The sequence below is a fragment of the Piliocolobus tephrosceles genome, chromosome 3 (genome assembly GCF_002776525.5).
Source record: "Piliocolobus tephrosceles isolate RC106 chromosome 3, ASM277652v3, whole genome shotgun sequence".
In the NCBI taxonomy this organism is placed as follows: domain Eukaryota; kingdom Metazoa; phylum Chordata; class Mammalia; order Primates; family Cercopithecidae; genus Piliocolobus; species Piliocolobus tephrosceles.
The window spans coordinates 178,779,939-178,801,188 of record NC_045436.1 but is presented as its reverse complement, the minus strand read 5'-3'; the positions used below and the strand labels follow the sequence as shown (position 1 = coordinate 178,801,188).

Genomic DNA, 21,250 nt, shown 5'->3' with positions numbered 1-21,250 from the left:
ACTACAGGTGTGCATCACCATGCCCAGCTAAATTTTTTCAATAGAGACAGGGTCTCACTATGCTGACCAGGCTGGTCTGGAACTCCTGGCTTCAAGTAATCGTCTGCCTCGGCCTCCCAAATTGCTGGGATTACAGGTGCAAGCCACCACACCCAGCCCATTTTTTCCCCCGATTCTGACAATCTGTCAGAACTGAGTATTGAGTATTGAGACACACAACTGGTGTGTTTAGACCATTTACATTTAATGCAATTGTTGATATGTTTGAATTTAGGTCTACCATCTCGTTTGTTTTCTCTTTTTTTCTTCCTCTATGTCTTCTTTCCTGTCTTGATTCAAGTTTTCTGAACTTTTTTTAGAACTCCAATTTGATTTCTCCATTGTGTTTTCTTGCCATCTCTTTGTATAGTTTAGTGGTTGGTCGAGGGATTACAATATACATATTAATTGTTCACAGTCTACTTAGAATCACTATTTTACTACTTCAAGTGGAATGCAGAAACTTTATCACCACACCCTGTCCCCTTTTGTATGTCACTTGTCTTACATATTACATCTACATACACTGTAAACCCCAGATGTTATAATTTTTGCTTTCAAACGTATTTTTAAATAATGCATTAAGAAAATACTCTCTATTGATTTGAAAACGTTCCCCAAATCAATCTCAATAGGAATAAGAACCCCATGCACACATCATTTCATTTTCTAGATTCTTTTCGTAATTTACTATGTGCCCTAATTTCCTCCCCAGGATTTATAGTCCACTGGGGAACTCAACTATTTATTTAAAATTGTGTTTCCCAGGAAATGAGAGTTATGTATATTCAACTGTGGTTTTGTGAATGTCTTTATATTTATGGTGTTTTAACTCATCAACTTTGCATTATAATTATACGGCAAATTGTTTATTGCTCTTTCTACTCCAATCATGTTATAGCACATGTAAGATTGTTATTGTTACTGTATATTTAAAGGCAACATCTACTTGCTTTTAGTTAAAACAGAAAGAAAACAGTCTACTGTATTTATCCAGATACTGTTTCTGTTCCCCTTCCTTCTTGATGTTCCAAGTCTCCTCCTCCTATAATGACCCTTCTATCTGAACAACTTCTTTTAGCAATTTTTTTTTATAGCCAGTCTGCTGGCAACAAATTCCTAGTTTTTTATCACCTGAGAATATCTTTATTTCACTTTCATTCCTGAAGGGTATTTTTGCTGGATACAGAATTTGGGTTGACAGTTCTTTTTAGCGCTCTAACAGTACTGCTTTACTTTTTCTGGCCACCACGGTTTCTGATGAGAAATTCAGTCAAAATTGTTATTTCCCAATAAGTATGACATTGTTCTTCTCTGGTTGCTTATAAGATTTTTTGTCTTTATTTTCAGCAATTTGGTTATGATGTGTCTGGGCACGGACTTCTTACTTTTTAGGGTTTATTTTGTCTGGTGGCCACTGAATTTCCTGAATTTATAGGTTTCTGTCTTTTGCTAAATGTGAGAGATATTCAGCCATCATTTACTCCAATGATTTTCTGCATCGTACTGTTTCTCCTCTCCTTCTGACACTCCAGTGACCATGTTACACTTTTTAGTACTGCCCCACATGTTCCTAAGGCTCTGTTCACTTTTTTAACTCATTTTTTCTCTGTACTATTCAGACTGGATAATTTCTGTTTTTCATTTTGTTTTGAGACAGAATGCTCTATCACCCAGGATGGAGTGCAGTGGTGTGATCTCGGCTTACTGCAATCTCTGGCTCCTGGGATCAAGCAATTCTCCTGTCTCAGCCTCCCAAGTAGCTGGGATTACAGTCACCTGCCACCACAATGGCTAACTCTTGTAGTTTTACTAGAGATGGGGTTTCGCCATGTTGGCCAGACTGGTCTCAAATTCCTGAGCTCAGGTGATCTACCTGCCTCAGCCTCACATAGTTCTGGGATTACAGGCGTGAGCCACCGTGCCCAGCCTGGATTGGATAATTTCCATTGATCTTAAAATTCACTCACTCTTTCCTCTATCATCTCCATTCTGCTATTGAGCCTGTCTGGTTAGTTTATTTCAGTTAGTGTATTTTTCAGTTACAAAATTTCCACTTAATTCTTTTTATAGTTTCTTTTCTTTTACTGATACTTTCTGTTTTCCCATCTCAAAAGTGTTCACCCTTACTTGTTGGAGCATTTTTATAATGATTGCTTTAAAGTCTATTGAATAATTCCAACATCTGTGTTATCTCAGCAGTGGTGTCTTGATTATCAAAAGATGATCCTGGCCAGGCGCGGTGGCTCACACCCGTAATCCCAGCACTTTGGGAAATCACTTGAATCCAGGAGTTCAAGACCAGCCTGGGCAACATGGCAAAACCTGGTCTCTACAAAAAACATAAAAAATTAGCCAGGTATGGCGGCACGTGCCTGTAGTCCCAGCTACTCACGAGGCTGAGATGGGAAGATCGCTTGAGCCCGGAAGGCAGATGTTGCAGTGAGCTGAGATATGCCACTGCACTCCAGCCCGGGTGTCAAAGTAAGACCCTTTCTCAAAAACAAAAAACAGGCCAGGTGCGGTGGCTCATGCCTGTAATCCTAGCACTTTGGGAGACCGAGACAGGCAGATCTCTTGAGGTTAGGAATTCCAAACCAGCCTGGCCAACATGGTGAAACCCTGTCTCTACTAAAAATACAAAAAAATTAGCCAGGCATGGTGACGGGCACCTGTAATCTTAGCTACTTAGGAAGCTGAGGCAGGAGAATCGCTTGAACCTGGGAGGCAGAGGTTGCAGTGAGCTGAGATCACACCACTGCACTCTAGCCTGAGTGACAGAGCGAGACTCCGTCTCAAAAAAAAAAGACAAACAAGAAAAAAACAAGATGATCCTACTTGAACCTACTCTGATTCAGAGGAAATTTTTTTTAAGATGATTCTAGTTCTTCTTAAGCCAATAATTCTGAACTGCATTCTAGACATTTTGAATATTGTGTTAAGAAACTCTGGATTTTCTCTCAATCCTTGGGAGAATGTTGACATTTTCATCTTAGTAAGCAATTTACCCAGTTGGATTCTGCACACAAGTTCCAGCCAGCCTTCTGTGAGTTGTGGTTCCAAAGTCAGCTGTTTGCAAAGCCTTTGAAGCACTTTTTGGATCCATCCTGCATGTGCACCATCCAGTGGCCAGTTAGGGAACTGCATAGTGGTCTAAGCTAGAGGGGCCGGGCGCGGTGGCTCAAGCCTGTAATCCCAGCACTTTGGGAGGCCAAGACGGGCGGATCACGAGGTCAGGAGATCGAGACCATCCTGGCTAACACGGTGAAACCCTGTCTCTACTAAAAAATACAAAAAAAAAACTAGCCGGGCGACGTGGCGGGCGCCTGTAGTCCCAGCTACTCGGGAGGCTGAGGCAGGAGAATGGCGCAAACCCAGGAGGCGGAGTTTGCAGTGAGCTGAGACCAGGCCACTGCACTCCAGCCTGGGCAGCAAAGTGAGACTCCGTCTCCAAAAAAAAAAAAAAAAAAAGAGTCAGACCTGTGTACCCACAACATGAGTCTGGGAATTCATCAGCCACCTTAAAGGGTCACCTTCCTGAGCTCTTCTTCTCTGCATTCCCCCCAGTACTTTCTAGTTTCCTGGGTCTCCCTTTTTCTGGTTCTCTAGCCACACACTTCCCACAACTGCATCCACATCTGGGCCAGGTAATGGGGAGACAGAGAATAAAGCATCAGGGGTTCCCACTCTATCCCTTGGAAACAAAACTCTTCTAATCAGCTTCCCTTTCCTGGGAGTTTCAGGCTCCCACCAGCTGCTGCTGTCATAAGAATGTCTGAGGGCTGGGATGCAAGAGAATAGAGAAAAAAATAGAACTAGGGCCGGGTGCAGCAGCTCATGCCTGTAATCCCAGCACTCTGGGAGGCCAAGGCAGGTGGATCACCTGAGGTCAGGAGTTCGAGACTAGCCTGACCAACACGGTGAAACCCCATCTCTACTAAAAATACAAAAATGAGCTGGGACTGGTTGCATGCACCTATAGTCCCAGCTACTCGGGAGGCTGAGGCAGCAGAATCACTTGAACCCAGGAGGCGGAGGTTGCAGTGAGCCAAGATTGTGCCATTGCACTCTAGCCTGGGTGACAGAGTGAGACTCTGACTCAAAAATAAATAAAATAAAACTTAAAAATAGGGTTTCAGAATTCTAAGTGTTAGAGACCCATTTGCCACGCCAGAAGTACAGAGCTTCTCCTGGTGCTCTCTATCCACATTAAGACCTATTCCTGGGTTTGGGGCTGCCTGAGTTCAGGCTGAGGAATATTGGAAGGGGAAACAAAATCGGTAAACTCAGTACTAATTCAGTGCTACTTCAAATTCTGGTGGTCTTCCCCAACTCACCTGTCACTCTTTACTTTCCAGAATCTCAAATAGCTGCTCTATGCTTTCTGTTCAGGTTTTAGATCTGCATTCATTGGGTGACACAGGGTGGAATGTGTTTATTCTGTCCAACCTGGGACCGGGACCTGTTTACTTCTGTAAGCTTATTTAAACCCATTTTGCAAAGGCATAAGGGATAATGAATGTGAAGGGTTTTCTTGTTATTTTAGAATTTGCCTGTAGGCCTGCAGCCAATTACTTCCACTGACCATCAAGACCTATCCTTGCTGCAATCTGCAATGTTGTGAGACTTTCGGAGTACCCCAGACTTCTCAGAGGTCAGGAAAGAAAATAACACCATCCTGGATCTGCCCTCTTCTGGGATTCTTGCTTTAAAATCTAAGAGCTGACAGGAAATTCCAGAAGGCCATCCAAGACATTCCAGGTTATACAAAGACAACAGGCCATGTCCTCATCGGTGCTCACATGACAGTGTTTCATCCAGGACACTGAAACCTACAAGCCTATCCTTCCTGCAGCTATCGTTCCCACAATCAGCAGCACCCTCAGAGTCCAACCAGGACGTTAACTTTCTGCTCAACCTCATTTCTAACAATGACGTCAATTCCTACAGCCTGTTTACACGGTGTTATGTCAGAAAGAGTTACCGAGTCTGTTCTAAAGCATCCCCACGTTTTCAGCCCTGAGCCTCTGACACCTGCTCAAATTACAAAGCATCACTTTTACTTTTTAAATGGTCAATTTTGGGCAGCTCACTGCAACATCTGCCTTCCGGGCTCAAACGATCTTCCCATCTCAGCCTCGTGAGTAGCTCGGACTACAGGCACGTGCCACCATACCTGGCTAATTTTTGGCAGGAGGTACGTCCCCACTGGAAACAGGGTGACAGCCTGACCTCTGAAGCTTCGAATCTAGTTGAGATGCCCCAGGGGTGTCCAAGGGAGAGAATACAGTCATGGGTTCTTAGTTTCTGTTTCTGGTTGGGCCAGCAAAGCCCCTTCCTCATCCCTCTTTTCTGCTTCTAGAGACAGAAACCAAAAACAAGGCTTCAGGCTGCTAAAAGCCTCAACAAAGCAGAGCGACAACAAAATAAGGCGGGTTGGACAAGCTTGCCCTAGAGGGCGACGGTGGACAGGGAAGGGCCTTCCAGGCACTCTAACATTTAGAGGATGGGGAAAATGAGGGACCTAGCAAAGGAAACCAAAAAGGTGGGTGAATGGGCTGCCTGGAAGCCAAGGCAAGAAAGTCACTCAAGGAGCTGAGGTAATGCTGCAGAGGGCCAAGGAAGACGAGGGCTGAGAACAGACGCCTGCATCTGGCAGCTGGCAGATGGCAGTCACTTGAAACAGGTGACTTCAGTGATAAGAACTGCTTATCACGGCAATTCTTCACAACATTCGTCACAACTGTAATTATGTGTAGAGTTATTCGTTTAAATGTGTCTTTTCTTTGACCCATGGTAAATTCCAACGAAGACAAGAGCCACAGAAGTCTTGCCCTTTATTGTAATCTCAGGATGGATCTACGCAGAGGCTCAAATATGTGAAACAAACAAAAGGGCCATGGAATCCAAGAAAGCAGGTTCCCCTTTATTCACAAGACAAAGGACTGCACTTCCGAGGCAGTATCACCATCCATGCTGACCTGGCCAGAGCCCAGCCCATACAAAGCCAGCGACCAGAGGCCTGAAGGCAACTCTCTCCAAATACATGCTCCCATCTTTATCCACAAGAACTTCTCTGATTCACCAGCAGTTACTGGAATTTGCCTGGCTGGTGTGCTTTGGGCCCTTTATTTAACCGGCTGTGGCAAAGATGGCTATTTCCTTCCAATAGCTGACATTCTCTCTCTGCATACCAATAGTTCTTAAGTTCTAGCATGCATTAGAATGACCTGCAGCTTATGTTAAAACTTGTTGGGCCCCAGCCCCAGAACTTATTTTGATGTGTCTGGACTAAGGCCCGAGAACGTGTATTTCTAGCAAATGCCTGGGTGATGCTGATGTGACTACTCTGCGGACCGCACCTTGACAGCCACTGTTGTATTGTTATTCTCCTACCTGTGGTCATTTTTGTTTCCCCTAGTAAGAAAATCTCTCTCAAACTACCACTGAGGTTAACAAAAAATATGACTTAATTTTCAAAATTTTTTGTTTTGTTTTGAGACGGAGTCTCGCTCTGTCGCCCAGGCTGGAGTGCAGTGGCCGGATCTCAGCTCACTGCAATCTCAGTGGCCGGATCTCAGCTCAGCCGGATCTCGCCCAGGCTGGAGTGCAGTGGCCGGATCTCAGCTCCGCCTTCCGGGTTTACGCCATTCTCCTGCCTCAGCCTCCCGAGTAGCTGGGACTACAGGCGCCCGCCACCTCGCCCGGCTAGTTTTTTGTATTTTTTAGTAGAGACGGGGTTTCACCATGTTAGCCAGGATGGTCTCAATCTCCTGACCTCGTGATCCACCCGTCTTGGCCTCCCAAAGTGCTGGGATTACAGGCTTGAGCCACCACACCCGGCCTAATTTTCAAAATTTTTATGAAATTTGAAAAGATAACTAAAAGTTAACATTTCAGTATTTCCCCAAAATAGTAATATATAAAGCCTAGGCCAAGAGAATGCAGCCCAGTTAGAATAAAATCCGATGTACTGGGCAAATGTCCTGGGCAAACCACATATGGGACCGACACCACAAATTGGACCTATTGATTAAAAGTCAAGACATCCATTCCTTGACTAATAACGCTGGGGGACTCACTATGTTCAACCCTGGGCAAAAATATACCACATGCACGTTATCCCTTAGTTTAGAACAATTAAGCAAGTAGATATCATAATGCCCGTTTAGCAGATGAGGAAACTGATACGTAGTCATTGGCTCAATAGAGACAAAAAGTGGTGAAGCCAGAAACCAAACCCAAGCCTGCAAGTCCGAAGCTCCTGGCCAGTGTGCACACCTGACCCCAGCTCAGCCACAGGCTCCTTGAGGCAGGTCCAAAGCTCCTGGTGAGTGTGCACACCTGACCCCAGCTCAGCCACAGGCTCCTTGAGGAGGGTCCAAAGCTCCTGGCCAGTGTGCACACCTGACCCCAGCTCAGCCACTGGTTCCTTGAGGCAGGTCCAAAGCTCCTGGCCAGTGTGCACACCTGACCCCAGCTCAGCCACAGGCTCCTTGAGGAGGGTCCAGAGCTCCTGGCCAGTGTGTACACCTGACCCCAGCTCAGCCACAGACTCCTTGAGGCAGGTCAACCCAACTGCTCTTGGGCACCCAGTGCCCAGCACAAGATCTGGCCTCAACATGGCTCAGTACTTCTTGGCCAAGCAGATGAAGAACGCACTGAAGAGCTGAGGCTCATTCTCTCGCACTGTGTTCCGTCGTTTCATTTCCTGTTGTTCAAGGTTGACTTGTCATAAGAAAGAAACAACAGTAACAACAAACACTTTCACAGCACTTTCTACATTCACTACTATTCTGAGTGCATGTGTGTATTCACCCATTTAATCCTCACCACCTTGGAGGCAGGTGCTACTGTTCTCCATACTGTAGAGATGAGGAAAATGAGGCTCAGAAAGGTTAAATAACTTGCCCAAAGTCATACAACCAAACCGTAGCACAGCTGGGATACAAACCTAGGCAGTCTAACTCCCAAGTCCATGTTCTTATGTCACCACATGATGCTGCTCTCTCAAGTAATAAGAAAAATTCCAGAGAAGGAAAAGGAATTTCCTCAACACCTTCTCTAGGCTTCGGTTCTAACGAGTTATTGTCACCATCCTGAATCACAAGTCTAGGCTGTCACGGCCCCAGCGCCTGCCTCTCTCCAGTGCAGGCTGTGTGAGCCGACGCCTATGACAGCAGCCAGTCCCAGCCTGCAGCCCAGAGGCCTCCCCACAGTGCTGAGTCCCTGACCCTGAGCCCCTCCCAGGCTTCCCCACGTCCCATGGGTTGGGAGATGAGTGATGAGAGGGCCAGAGACAAGCCAGCAGGTCCCCGGCAGGATTGAGTGACTCACGCAGGTAAGTTACATTCTTCATTATTGATGATGGAAGCAGATGGTCCTCCTCTTGGCAGTATTGTGTTACCACATAATGAGCTGGCCTAGTCATTTCAGTTCACAGAAAAAAAAATCCTCTAAGGTCAAGAACATAATCCATGCTCTCCTTAAAAAAAAAAAACAGGGTCAAGCCAGGCACAGTGGCTCACGCCTGTAATCCCAGCACTTTGGGAGGCCGAGGCGGGTGGATCACAAGGTCAGGAGATCAAGCATCCTGGGTAACATGGTGAAACCCCGTCTCTACTAAAAATACAAAAAATTAGCCGGGTGCAGTGGCGGGCACCTGTAGTCCCAGCTACTCAGGAGGCTGAGGCAGGAGAATGGTGTGAACCCGGGAGGCGGAGCTTGCAGTTAGCCAAGATAGCACCACTGCACTCCAGCCTGGGCGACAGAGCAAGAATCCATCTCAAAAAAAAAAAAAAAAAAAAAAAAAACTGGGTCTTAGAGAGACAAAGAAGTTCAAACATGATGTAAGTGATATTAAGTGCCATGGGAAGATCTATTTCTTTTTAATGTAACTGTTGCTTTTTTAAAGTGATTTATTTAAAAACTTTGTAACAGCTTGGCTATTTAATTTCCTAAGAAATTTATAGCTGAGCTTTGCATACAAACTCATCATACTTTAATTGTATGCTATTTTAATAAGCCTACACAATAAGTGATTCAAATTCAAAATGTAATAATCAATAAGCAGAGAATGGCAGACAACACTCAAACCAAATTTAACTTGCCGGCGCATGAAGAATGTGGCACGTGGAAACCCACTTTGTTGCCCAGGAGCCTCAACACTGTGCCCGAGCCTCACCCCCCACAAACTGCTCCCCACACCTAACAGGTCACCAGCAAGTCAATCCCCATCCATTCAGCACTTAAAGGGGCATCCTCTGTAACCCCACAACACAGCACTGGGCCAGACCCCACTTTCTCTTGCCTGGGCTGGCCCGAGAGCCATATTCTTACCCAGGGTGATGCCATCACTCCTTACCTAAGTAAAACACTCAGAGGCTCTGCAAAGTCTTGGGGTTGGAGGCAGGCTACCGGGCACAGCACACAGGCCCCATGGCCAGCCTCCTCCTGGCAGTCAGCCTCCTCCTGGCAGTCAGCCTCCTGGGCTCAGCTGCACATCGTCCTTATCTCATGCTGTCCCCACTACCTGCCTGGCCCTGCCTGCAAAAGGGGTCCTGGAACCCCACTGCCTGGGGCCGGTTTCCAGCTCTGCTACTTACTAGCAATGTGACCCTGCACATCAAGTCACTCAGCCTCTGTGTCTCAGCGCTTCTTTGGTAAAGTGAGTTTAATAATACTGTCTTCTTCACCAGGTTGTTGCGAGTTTTAAAGGAACTAGAAACACGAGTGCTGAATCAGAACTAGCATACAGTAATCACTCAGTACATGATCCCCATAGCAATTAATTTCCTGTCACACCTTTAACCTCAATTGTCCCTGTCACCCCACTCCTCCTGTACCTGCCCTGGAATCTTTCCACAGGGACGCTGTTGGGCATGGGTACTGTGTCCCTTCCAACCCCGGTGCCAAGCATGAGGCCTGGCGCTTCGTGGAGCCTCAGGAGTGTTTACCGAGCAAATGTCAATGAATATAAAACTCAGGTTGGAGGAGCGAGGGTGCTGGGGGCAATGTCACGGCGCTGGGGACAGACAGCAGACTCTTAGGATGCCGAGCCAGCTGAGACTCAGGGCCTAGGAGAAGCTGTAGGCGGCAACGGTCAGGGCTGCCTGGGCCGTGGACTTGCTGTGTCCGCGCACAAGCAAGCATCCAGCAGAGGCATCTCTCCCATTGTAAGGAGCCAGGCAGCCCAGTGGTGAGGACATGCAGGCCTGGCCTGACTGTGAACCCCATCCTTACCCCAAAAGTAGGCAGACTCAGAGGGAGCAAGGGAACAGCGTCCCAGCAGAGCCGGGGAATGACGGCCCTCGCCTTCCTGTCCCAGAGCAGCACAGGAAGGATGTGAGCTCCAAGAAACCCACGGGAGAAATGTTTAATATCAAACAATACAAATTTGATGATAAACACATTTGCAACTATTATTAACATGGATTAAATATGGTTATAAACATCTAGAACCCAGCTCTGTCTAAATACCGTTATAAACAGCTAGAGCCCACCTCTGTCACATGGACTTTCCTATGTGCATGTTACAAGCTATAAGAAATGAAGGTTAAATTCATCCACATTCTGAATACAGACTTAAATTTGAGGAACGTGGCAGTAATACAAAGCGATTTCCAGTTTCAGACTCAATATGGTCATTTTTGCAAGGTTCATGAATATATGCTGAACACATCCAACAGCCTATTTCTGTGATTTCATATCTTGTGTACCTTCTGTATTCTCTTTGAATCCTTCTGAGCATTCTCTCGGAGTGGTGCTTTCCCAAATAACTTCCATCCCAGGTCACTGTGTTTGTCAGGTCTTGCACTTTGTTTTCTAGCAAGCAAATTCCTATAGGAAGAAAATAACAAGGTTAGGGCATTTCTGGGTAATTAAAGAAACAGCAGGACAGCAGAACCACTCCAATAAAAACAAGTCAACTTTCCTCTGAGAACCATGTACTTTAATTCTTTAGACTTTATTTTCATACAGACACTAAATTATGCAGCAAGAGAAAGACCTTAAGCCAGAAATAAACTTTTTGTTGGCCAGGGGCAGTGGCTCACGCCTGTAATCCCAGCACTTCGGGAGGCCGAGGTGGGCGGATCATGAGGTCAGAAGATTGAGACCATCCTGGTTAACATGGTGAAAACCCGTTTCTACTAAAAATACAAAGAATCAGCCGGGCATGGTGGCAGGGGCCTGTAGTCCCAGCTACTAGGGAGGCTGAGGCAGGAGAATGACATGAACCCGGGAGGCGGACCTTGCAGTGAGCAGAGATCGCACCACTGCACTCCAGCCTGGGTGACAGAGCAAGACTCCATCTCAAAAACAAACAAAAAACCTTTTCATTATTCAACTAATTCTGTAATTTAGAGTAAGAAAATGTGTTATAACAAAGGGTATCAGAAAAAGTAAGCTTTGAAGTCAGACTAAACTGAATTGAAGCCCTGGCTCAACCATTCATTAGCCACATGACACTGGACCAGTATATTAACCTCTCTGAGCCCGTTTCCTATGTTTAACAAGGGCACACTGCCCCATGTTCTATCAGGTTGTTACACAAATTAAAATTTCAAGTATACAATTATTGTTTAAGAGTAACAACTGCTTTAGTATGTAACCTCTCGCTTAAATTATGTACAAGGTAAATCTGTACTACCTATTTATAACGAGTATTCACATACCATAAAAAGAAAATTACTCATGAGATGGTCACAAGGTCTTCTCTCCAAAGAACATGTGAAAGGAAGTTCCAAATAACACAAATAAATCCCAACTGGTAGTATTCATACAAAATAAACTGTTTGGAATGCACTGTATCAATGCATTCATTAAAAACAAATGGCTTCCAGGAGTTACTAGAAAGTACAAGATGAGCCTGCAGCATCTTGCTGGACTAGAAAGAAAGTTCTCAAAGAAATACTGGGACATGTCTAAAAGAAACAGTAGCCAGCCTGAATAGGCTCCCACTGGCTCAATCTGGAACAATTTAATCATCCAAATAATTAGAACAATGGATTATAACTCATTGAATAAAAGAGAAATCCACTAGTCCATATAGGTACAAATAAACAAACATAGAAATTAATGGAGGAGGAGGAAAGCTCTTGGGAAGCCGCCTAGTAAGGAGAGAAAGACCGATGGAGCTAGGAAATGATCGACGGATGCTTACACCCGTGGGGAAAGCTGCATGAGGAATGGATTTTTACACAGTTTGAAAGTGTCTCCTACAAATTCCTTATTCATTACATGAAGCAAAATAACCTTTTGCTGGAGAAACCTGAGGGACACCACCTCAGCCAAGTGACCAAAGCTAACACCACCAGCCAGGAGTGGTGGCTCACACCTACAATCTCAGCACTTTGGGAGGCCAAGGCAGGAGGACGGCTTGAGGCCAAGAGTTTGAGACTCACCTGGGCAACGGAGCGAGACTCTGTCTCTACAAATAACCTTTTTAAATTAGCCAGGTACGGTGGCATGTATCAGCAGCCCTAGCTACTGGGGAGGCTAAGGCCAGATCACTGGAACCCAGGAGTTCGAGGTTACAGTCAGCTATGATTACACCACCAGTCTGAGCGACAGAGCAAGACATTTGTCTCTATTTCAAAAAAAGCCAGGACAGATGGCACAGGACACCTGATCTGATGCACAGGGAACAACACACCAAGTCGATGGCGCTAATGTCCAAGAATGCACGACCTGCATCCAATCATGAAGAAAAGCAGACACACCCAGACCGAGACAATCTATACAATAATGGACCTGTAAGCTCTCAAAATGTCACTATCATGAAAACAAAGGAAGGCTGAAGAACTGTTTCAGATTAAAAGGACACGAGAGAGGGCCAGGCACGGTGACTCATGCTGTAATCCCAGCTACTTGGGAGGCTGAGGCAGGAGAATCACTTGAACCCAGGAGGCGGAGGCTGCAGTGAGCCAGGATCGCACCACTGCACTCTAGCCTGGGAGACAGAGCGAGACTCTACCTCAAAAAACAAACAAAAAGATTATTGGGACAACTGATGAAGTCTGATTACAGACTGTGGATTTGACAACAGCATTAGATTAATGTTAAGTTTCCTCACTTTGACAACTGTTCTGTGGTTACATAAGGGAATGCCCTTGTTCTTAGGAAATATGCTGATATATTTAAGGGTAAACAGACATGGTATCTCAAACTTACTCTTCTAATAGCGCAGGAAAAAATATGCATATATACTATCATATATAAAGAGAAGCAGAACAAACAGAGCCAAATATAGTCGGTAAATCTGCTAAAGAATATATTGGAGTTCCGGGGGTTTTTTGCAATTTTTTAGTAAATTTGAAATTCTATCAAAATAAAGTTACAGAAACTTTCAAAAAAAGAAAACAAATAGTTTCACGGTTTCCTTCCTTTTCTGTGGTGGTTATAATCATTTCGGAAATAGTTTCATAGCTCAAGGCAATTTCTGTTTATAAGAAATGGACTTTCACTATGATCACGCCACTGCACTCCAGCCTGGGCGACAGAGCAAGACCTTGTTTCAAAAAAATAAAGAAAAAGAAAATGAACTTTGAACTGTCTGAGATCCATTCCATTGACCATCTAAGATTTCGCCATCAGTGAAGGACTTAAACAATTAAACCAGGTTAAAACTTCAGGCAGTAGAAGATACTAAGAACCTGGCATCCAGAACTTGGGTTCACTAAGGGTGTACATTTTGCTGAAGAGGCATTGTCTGTCTCTGGGAAACTGCAGTCAGGAAGGGGAAGGCAACAGGATTTGGGACAGGCCTCTTTACTCTGGAGGGACAGGAGCTGCAGAGGGTCTAAGGAATGGACAGGAGAATTGCACAGAAGCCGCAGGATGTGGGGATGTGCAGAAAGGAGCAGTCTGGGTGAGCGGCTCCCAGATTCACAGTCTGGAAGGTTGAGCACAAGCTGGAGCGTTATTCACTGAAACAGGGGCTGGCAGGTGGGCGACTAAGAGGAACAGAAACCATGGTTTTTCAGGTCTCAGCTAACACTGTTATTAGTCTGTACAAAGGTACTGCAGATAAAAATTAATGTCAAAAATCAAAGTTGTGGCCAGGCACAGTGGCTCACGCCTATAATCCCAGCACTTGGGGAGGTGGATTGCTTGAGCCAGGAGTTTGAGACCAGCCTGGGCAACATGGCGAAACTCATCTCTATTAAAAATACAGTCCGGGCATGGTTGCTCATGCCTGTAATCCCAGCACTTTGGGAGGCCGAGGCGGGCGGATCACGAGGTCAGGAGATCGAGACCATCCTGGCTAACACGGTGAAACCTTGTCTCTACTAAAAATACAAAAAATTAGCCGGGTGTGGTGACGGGCACCTGTAGTTCCAGATACTCAGGAGGCTAAGGCACGAAGAATCACTTGAATCTGGGAGGCAGAGCTTGCAGTGAGCTGAGATCACACTACTGCACTCCAGCCTGGGTGACAGAGTGAGACTCAGTCTCAAAAAACATCAAAGTTGTATGATTATTTTTAACATAAGAGCTTAGGATCACATGATAAGCCATGACTTTTGAAAAGCTCATAAAAAGCATTTTTGTGTGTGTGTGTGGGTTAAGAGGCAGAAATGCAACCCTAAAACAAGTCACTACAAGTAAAAAGATGCTGCAGCCTGGGCTCTGGGCTGAAAGGATGTCCTCCTTTCTGGTGAGTGAGGCATCGGGAGCCCTGGCGTAGCTGCGGCTGGGCCCGGGAGGCCAAGGGGGAGCCAAGGACCCGCACCTGCTCATCATATGACCAAACATTGCTCTCAGGTCAGGTGCAGTGAGAGGACAGAGCCTGGCAGGAGCGAGCCTGGGGCATCGCCCTCAGGTCAGGTGCAGTGAGAGGACACAGCCGGCCAGGAGCAAGCCTGGGCACTGCAGAGCCCGTCTGCTCTGTCCCTTCAACATCTATGCTGTCTGCCCGACAGGGAGCCCACACTAGTGCTGCTGGTCCGGAGTCCAGCAGTCCCTCAGCTGCTGCTTCATGGGCTGTGTGGCCCAGTGAGTCAGCCCACCCCTTGGCCTTCAGATGCTGAGCACACAGTGGCTATAGCCACCATCTCTGACACTCACAGGAGACAGAACAGAGGGGCTGCTGGCTCCTAGCTTCCTCTTTTCACTATTTCAAATGCACCTGTCCCATCTCCCCCGCTACCCGCCCCCAGCATTGGAAGTCCTAGCACTTGCCGTCAGGGCATTCTGCAGAGCCCTCCCAGACCAGCTGCCCGGGCCTGGGCTCCCCTGCTTCTGTTTCCAGAGCACAGGGCATTCCCTTCATTCTGTGCTTATGGGATGGACTCCATCCCCTCTCCTCTCCACATGTCTTTGCCTTCGGTGGGGTCTCCCGGAGGGCAGGGTAGAGTCACCTCTGCATCCCCAGGATCTACCCAGCACGCAGTAGGTGTCTGCTGGCAAATGGAGCAGCCATCATGTGTGTGTGCAGGGAAGGCAAATGTAGGGCGATGAGGAGGTAGGACTGACATGCAAGGCACAGGGGTCAGGTAAGGGGAGTGCAACACAGACGAATCAAGGCCCGAGACTGAGAACTCAACAGAGGTAACCTCTCGGCAGGAAGAAGTCCCCCTGGAAAGAAGGGGTAATGGGTGGTGGGGGTCTGGGAGAGAGCAGGTGAGGAGTGGTAGACCACCACAGCCTCCCTGGAGGGGGCTGGGAGCCGGGCGGCGGCCAGCAGGGGGTGAGGGCCATTTGCCAACCCTGCCCGAGAGAACGCTGGACTCCTTTTGTTTTGCATCCCCAGTAAAGGGCCCTTCAGTGGGAAGAAGAAACTCCTTTGTCCTATGGAGCAAAAGCACTCACTCTACTAGCAGCATTAAGGACAAGCAGCTGCTGGCCTCCAAGCTGTCTCAGCTGCCGTGCAGACACAGAGTACTCATTAACCCTGGTGAGACCCACCTGCAGCTGCCGCAACCCCACCACCAAGGGCACGGCAAGTAAACAATCGGTATCTGTAGATGCCTCCAACCCACACATGGTCGGTGTCACCCGTGCTGTCGCAGCGGGGTTCCCTGACAGCCCCAGACTCTAGTTCATGAGTCCTGCCCCACACTACCCCGACATGTACACAAGCTCCCGCCACCGTCCGTACCTGCACAGCACCTGGGTGCTGGCATATCTCACCTCCTACCTAGCCCCTTCATCCAGGTGCAGACTCAGATCCCTCCTCCTGCAGCAGGTGGGGGAGGAGACCTGAGAACGTCCGCAAAGATGAGGGAACCATTTCTTCTTTCTAAAAGGCTGATATCTCGTGTTAAAAGCCCCATCAATCAGCCTTGGCTCAGATGCGCCTCTGCAGTCGGGAGGCCAGAGCAAGACACTCCCTCAACAGCCCTTGGCCGCATTCATTCAGACACTGAACAACAGAAACAGGAGTTGTATGTGCTCTAAACCCTCCAGTCTTCCAGGTTAACACCAGCGCTCCCCACTGCCCAACCTCCTTGTCCTCCTGCCTTTTATCGGCTGCACACACCCCACAGACAGATGCCAGTCGCGCTCCAGCTGTGCCTGCCTTGCCCCTCCTTCAGGCACCCCACAGGTACAGTTCCACACCAAGCCCTAGACCCCAGCAACACTCTCTACCAGCGCCATCTTCTGTAAGCACAAGTGGACCACGCCAGCCCTGCCACAGATCCCGCCAAGGACTTGCACCTGTTTTTGTGGTAATGGCATCGTGACTCCAATTGCCTACCTCAGGCCTCCCACACAGGCTGCTCCCTCTGCCCGCGAGTGCCCCTGAGAAAAAGACTCAGGATTAAATGAGGGGTCCAGCTCGGCCATGCACACGCAGCCCCGCCACCAGGCACAGCTCCTCGTGGACTGGGCACTGCAGAGAAATTCTTCCCCACTCCTTAGCGGGGCCAGCTTGGCTCCCCCATGGCACAGAGAGATTTGGGGGGCCACAGTTGATAAGAATGCGGAGTGCCCATCAAAGGGTGCCCTGAAAGGTGCTGGCCCCACCAGGATTTGTCCACACAGGCTGCTCAGTGTCATTTTAAAGCCATATGGAGAGCCTGGGAGACACACCGGGGGCTGTCAGGGATCAGGCCACACCCGGCCATGGGAAGGGCCTGCCTGTAAGCCAGAGAGAGGCAGAAGCACTTCTGCACAGGGAAAAGGGCCCAGTGCTTCCCTGAGGCATTTCTCCAATGACTTGCAAAGTAATGAGGAAAAGACAGGGGACACCAACAAAGTATGTTACAAATAATGGCATGTCCGTTTTCTGTGAAGGCAGAGATCCCAGGTCCAGGAGTGCCAGACCCCAGGACACCGCGTCCTGATCATTAGGAGCGAGGTCCACGGCTCACACATTTAACTGGGACAAAACGGACCTTCAGAAGCCCCCTTCCCAACAAGAGTAGTCAGGTACGCGATGGGCACCGATTCTGGCCTCTCTCAGCCTCCTCCACGCCGTTACCAGGGTCTTTCACAGGCCTGTGCAGTGCACCCGATTAGGCTGGAAGGGCAACACCTGAAGAGAGGCAGCAGGGCTGAAAACAGCAAACTGCCTGGAGGCTCCAACACCCCTCACCTTCTGACAACAGGTTGGGGCCTGTGCTGTCCCATACGGCAGCCACTGGACACGCCAAAGGTGCAGCTCCTCATGCTGAAAGATGCTGGCTGACATAAAATATAGTATTTTTTCATGTCAGATAAAGTCTGGAAACAATCCAAGAGTTCCTGATACACTCACAGGCAGCTTTCAGGAGGCCGACAGGCATTTTTTTGAAGGGAAAAATGCAGGGTACATAATCATACAAGGCATGCCAAGTAACACCTGCATCTGCATTTGCCTGTACAGGCACAGACTCTCTGGAAGAACACAGAAACTGCTTATATTCATTGCTTCTGGGGCAGGATATTGGGTAGCAAAAGGCACGGGGTAGGCCAGGCATGGTGGCTCACACCTGTTATCCCAGCATTTTGGGAGGCAGAGGTGGGCGGATCACTTGAGCTCAGGAGTTTGAGCTCAGCCTGGACAACATGGCAAAACCTTGTCTCTACAAAAAATACAAAAAAAAAAAATAGCCAGGTGTGGTGATGTGCATCTGTAGTCCCAGCTACTTGGTAGACTAAGGTGGGAAGATCGCTGAGCCCAGGACGCGGAGGTTGCAGTGAGCTGAGATCACACCATTGCACTCCAGCCTGGGCAACAGTCAGACTCTGTCTCAAAAAAAAAAAAAAGAAAAGAAAAGGCACAGGTTAGAAAGTCAACTTTTCACCCATATACTGTCTTGTACTTTTTGATTTCTGAGCCATGCAAACGTATTGCTGATGGAAAAAAAGTTCATAAAAAATTTAAAAGCCACTGCAAAACTAGGTATTTCTGCCATTAGAAAATGAAATGCTTTGTACCACTCCCACCTCATCCTTCAAATCAGTAAGACTCATCACACCCAAGTACAGGATTTTTCTGTACTCCTACCAACACAACTTGGCAAGATGGGGCCACTCCTGTTGCATTAGGTAGGAAGTGACAGCAAGCAAAAGGCCAAAGAAGAAATGCAAGTACTCAGTGATGCGCTGCTGGTACCAAAAAACAAGGCCTTTGGAGGAGACTTGAAAATGTTTATTCCACAGCCTAAGTACAATCGCCATGCCTACTATGTCTCAAAAACGGATCCTGAGATGGTCCCAGAGAAGGGGCTGCATGGAGAGCTAAGCCCGTGACGCCCCCTTGTTCCCACTCAGCAGCTCTACACGAACCCCTGCCCACAACGTGCTTCCCAGAGGCCAAGACCCTGCCGGAAACAGCAACAGCCAGCTGAGAGCCTGGAGGAGGACCACAGCCTTCACACCAGCCCAGGGGAAGGCCCAGCGGGGACCAAGGGCTTCAGAGAAGCAGGCAGAGCTGTATCTGCCCCCGACTTTACCTCTTGGCAGGCACTGCTTCTGAGCCTCATTTCTACCTCCCAGGATTAAATACGATACAAAGAAAGCCAGGAAAGCACCCAGCACCTGCTGCGAGGCCTGGAACCCTGCATATTCCATTCAGAGACACATACTCTTAAGTACCTATTGTCTCCAAGGCCCAGACTATAAAACAAACAGGTGAGTTAATAAGGCTACCATCCTCAAGAAGCTGACCAATAAACTGGCCAATGAGACGGGTAGGGACACCGTGAGAACCAAGAGGAGTGTCCAGCCTTGGAGGGTGAGAGAAAGAAGATTGAAGGGTGAGAGCATTCCAGGGAAGGGCAGTAAGAAGACTCTTCAAGCCAGGCCCGGTGGCTCATGCCTATAATCCCAGCACTTTGGGAGGCCAAGGTGGGTGAATCGCTTGAGGCCAGGAGTTTGAGAATAGCCTGGGCAACATAGTAAGATCTCATGTCTACAAAACGTGAAAAAAAAAGTTAGCCAGGGGTGGTGGTGCACACCTATGGTCTCAGTTACTTGGGAGGTTGAGGTGAGGGGATTGCTTGAGCCCAGGAGTTAGAAGCTACAACAAGCTGAGTGAGCTCCCTGCACTCCAGCCTGGGTGACAGAGCGACACCCTCTCTCAAAAAATAAAGCATAAAAAGATTGCTCAGTAATATCTGTGTGTGTGTGTGTGTGTGTGTGTGTGTGTGTGTGTGTAGGTGGGGATCACCTGTATCACCCTTACCCCATCACCCAACTCCTAGACCCACTGAAGTCAGGATGCTCCATAACTCGCTCAACCCCCAGTATGAAGCAGGTAAGGCCGCTGGAAAGGTGACTGGCCAAGCAACTGCAGACTCCGGCTATAACTGCAGGTCTGTGTTGCGGGCTGGCCACCTGCAGCAGTCATCTGGAGAGCGACTTGACTCACCCCTGACCCACACCTGGCTCTGTGTTCAGCTGCTGAGTGGGACACAGAGCACCGTAAGCAGTGCCATCCCTGGGGAGCTGAGAACCTGGGAGCAGGGTGAGCCTGGCCCAGGCTAAAGGGCTGAGTTTGGGCTTAACCTCCTCAAGAGGGTTGGGATATCCCAACAAGGGGATGATAAAACCAGCCCATAAAAAAAAGCCAGCACCCCCCGCCCCTTTTTTTTTTTTTTTTTTTTGAGAGTCTCACTCTGTCACCCAGGCTGGAATGCAGTGGTGTGAACACAGCTCACTGCAGCCTCAACCTCCTGGGCTCAAGTAGTCCTCCCACCTCAGCCTCTCAAGCAGCTGGGACTACAGGCTTATCCCACTATACTCGGCTAATTTTTGTAGAGACAGAGTCTCACCATGTGGCCCAGGCTGGTTTCCAACTCCTGGGCTCAAGCCATCCTCCTGCCTTGGCCTTCTCTCTCTAACTTTCTAAGATAAAACCTAAAAGACGTGTTCTCTTCCCAGGAATATAGCAAGAAGTGCCCAATCACCAGCCCAAATTCCTCTGCTGGCAATACCAGAGGAGAACAGTAAGCAAAAGCAAGTGGCAAGCCCTGCATGTGTAAAGGAGAGGAAGCGTGCCCATGACTTCAGAACACAGAAACAAAAGACCTTTACACAGCAAGGAGACGCCATACCAGGCGTTTCACCTCCATCTGTCCAAGTATTTCTTGACCTAAATATTTACTTGTTCAAATGTATGTTGACTCTAAGTCAGACACTGTTCCAGGCATGGAGCACCTGCTCCCATGGAATTTACTCTAAACATCACCCACTGCTTGAGCGTGAGATTGGTGATAGCGTTCCAAGGAAAATAGCCTAGACGTTAGGTCAGTTCTCAAGGTCACCCACCTGGGACTCAAACTCAGGCCGTTCCAGGCCTCCCCAGGTAAGTACCGGTGGACACATGGAGTCTACCTTCCCAGTGCAGGCCACAAGTTTCTTCACTTTCCTCCCAGTACAAATGAAGAATGGCTGGCCGGCGCTACCCTCAAGAGGAACACGCAGCAAGCGATGTGGCTGCCAGCACTGTGCAACCATGCTCCTGCTCCACTCCCAGACTTTTCCTAAGAAAGGCAAAGCTGTGGGGCGTGGTGGAGGAGACACCAATCAATGGTAAAAAGGCAAATATAACCAAGTAGCCGGAAGCAGCTTACTCGCTGTCCATCCCACTCCCGGAGCCACCTTTGTTCGCTTCTAGCAAATGCAGCGGTGAGGAACCGCGGCCCTGCTGGTGAGAAGGCCCCCACACCTGAGCCCGGCCACAGACCCGGCACTCCTTCCCTGTCTAGGCAGCTCAGGCACCCATCTGCATCTAGAAAGCCACAAGGTGGGAGGTAACCTCGTGTCACCTGCATTAGCT

At 48.0% G+C, this 21,250-nt stretch overlaps 1 protein-coding gene across 5 annotated transcripts in view; it reads right to left on the bottom strand.

The window, feature by feature from the left end:
- The window catches only part of TBC1D14 (TBC1 domain family member 14), a 114,012-nt gene that overhangs the window by 45,537 nt on the left and 47,225 nt on the right, over positions 1–21,250 (bottom strand). For all 5 annotated transcript variants that reach the window (XR_003309685.1, XM_026455648.2, XM_026455650.2 and 2 more), the window contains exon 3: positions 10,758–10,878. Coding sequence is in view for 4 of the 5 variants with exons in the window: in XM_026455648.2 (XP_026311433.1) it covers positions 10,758–10,878 (121 nt within the window). In the remaining variant the exon portion in view is untranslated. The remainder of the gene's footprint in view (positions 1–10,757; positions 10,879–21,250) is intronic.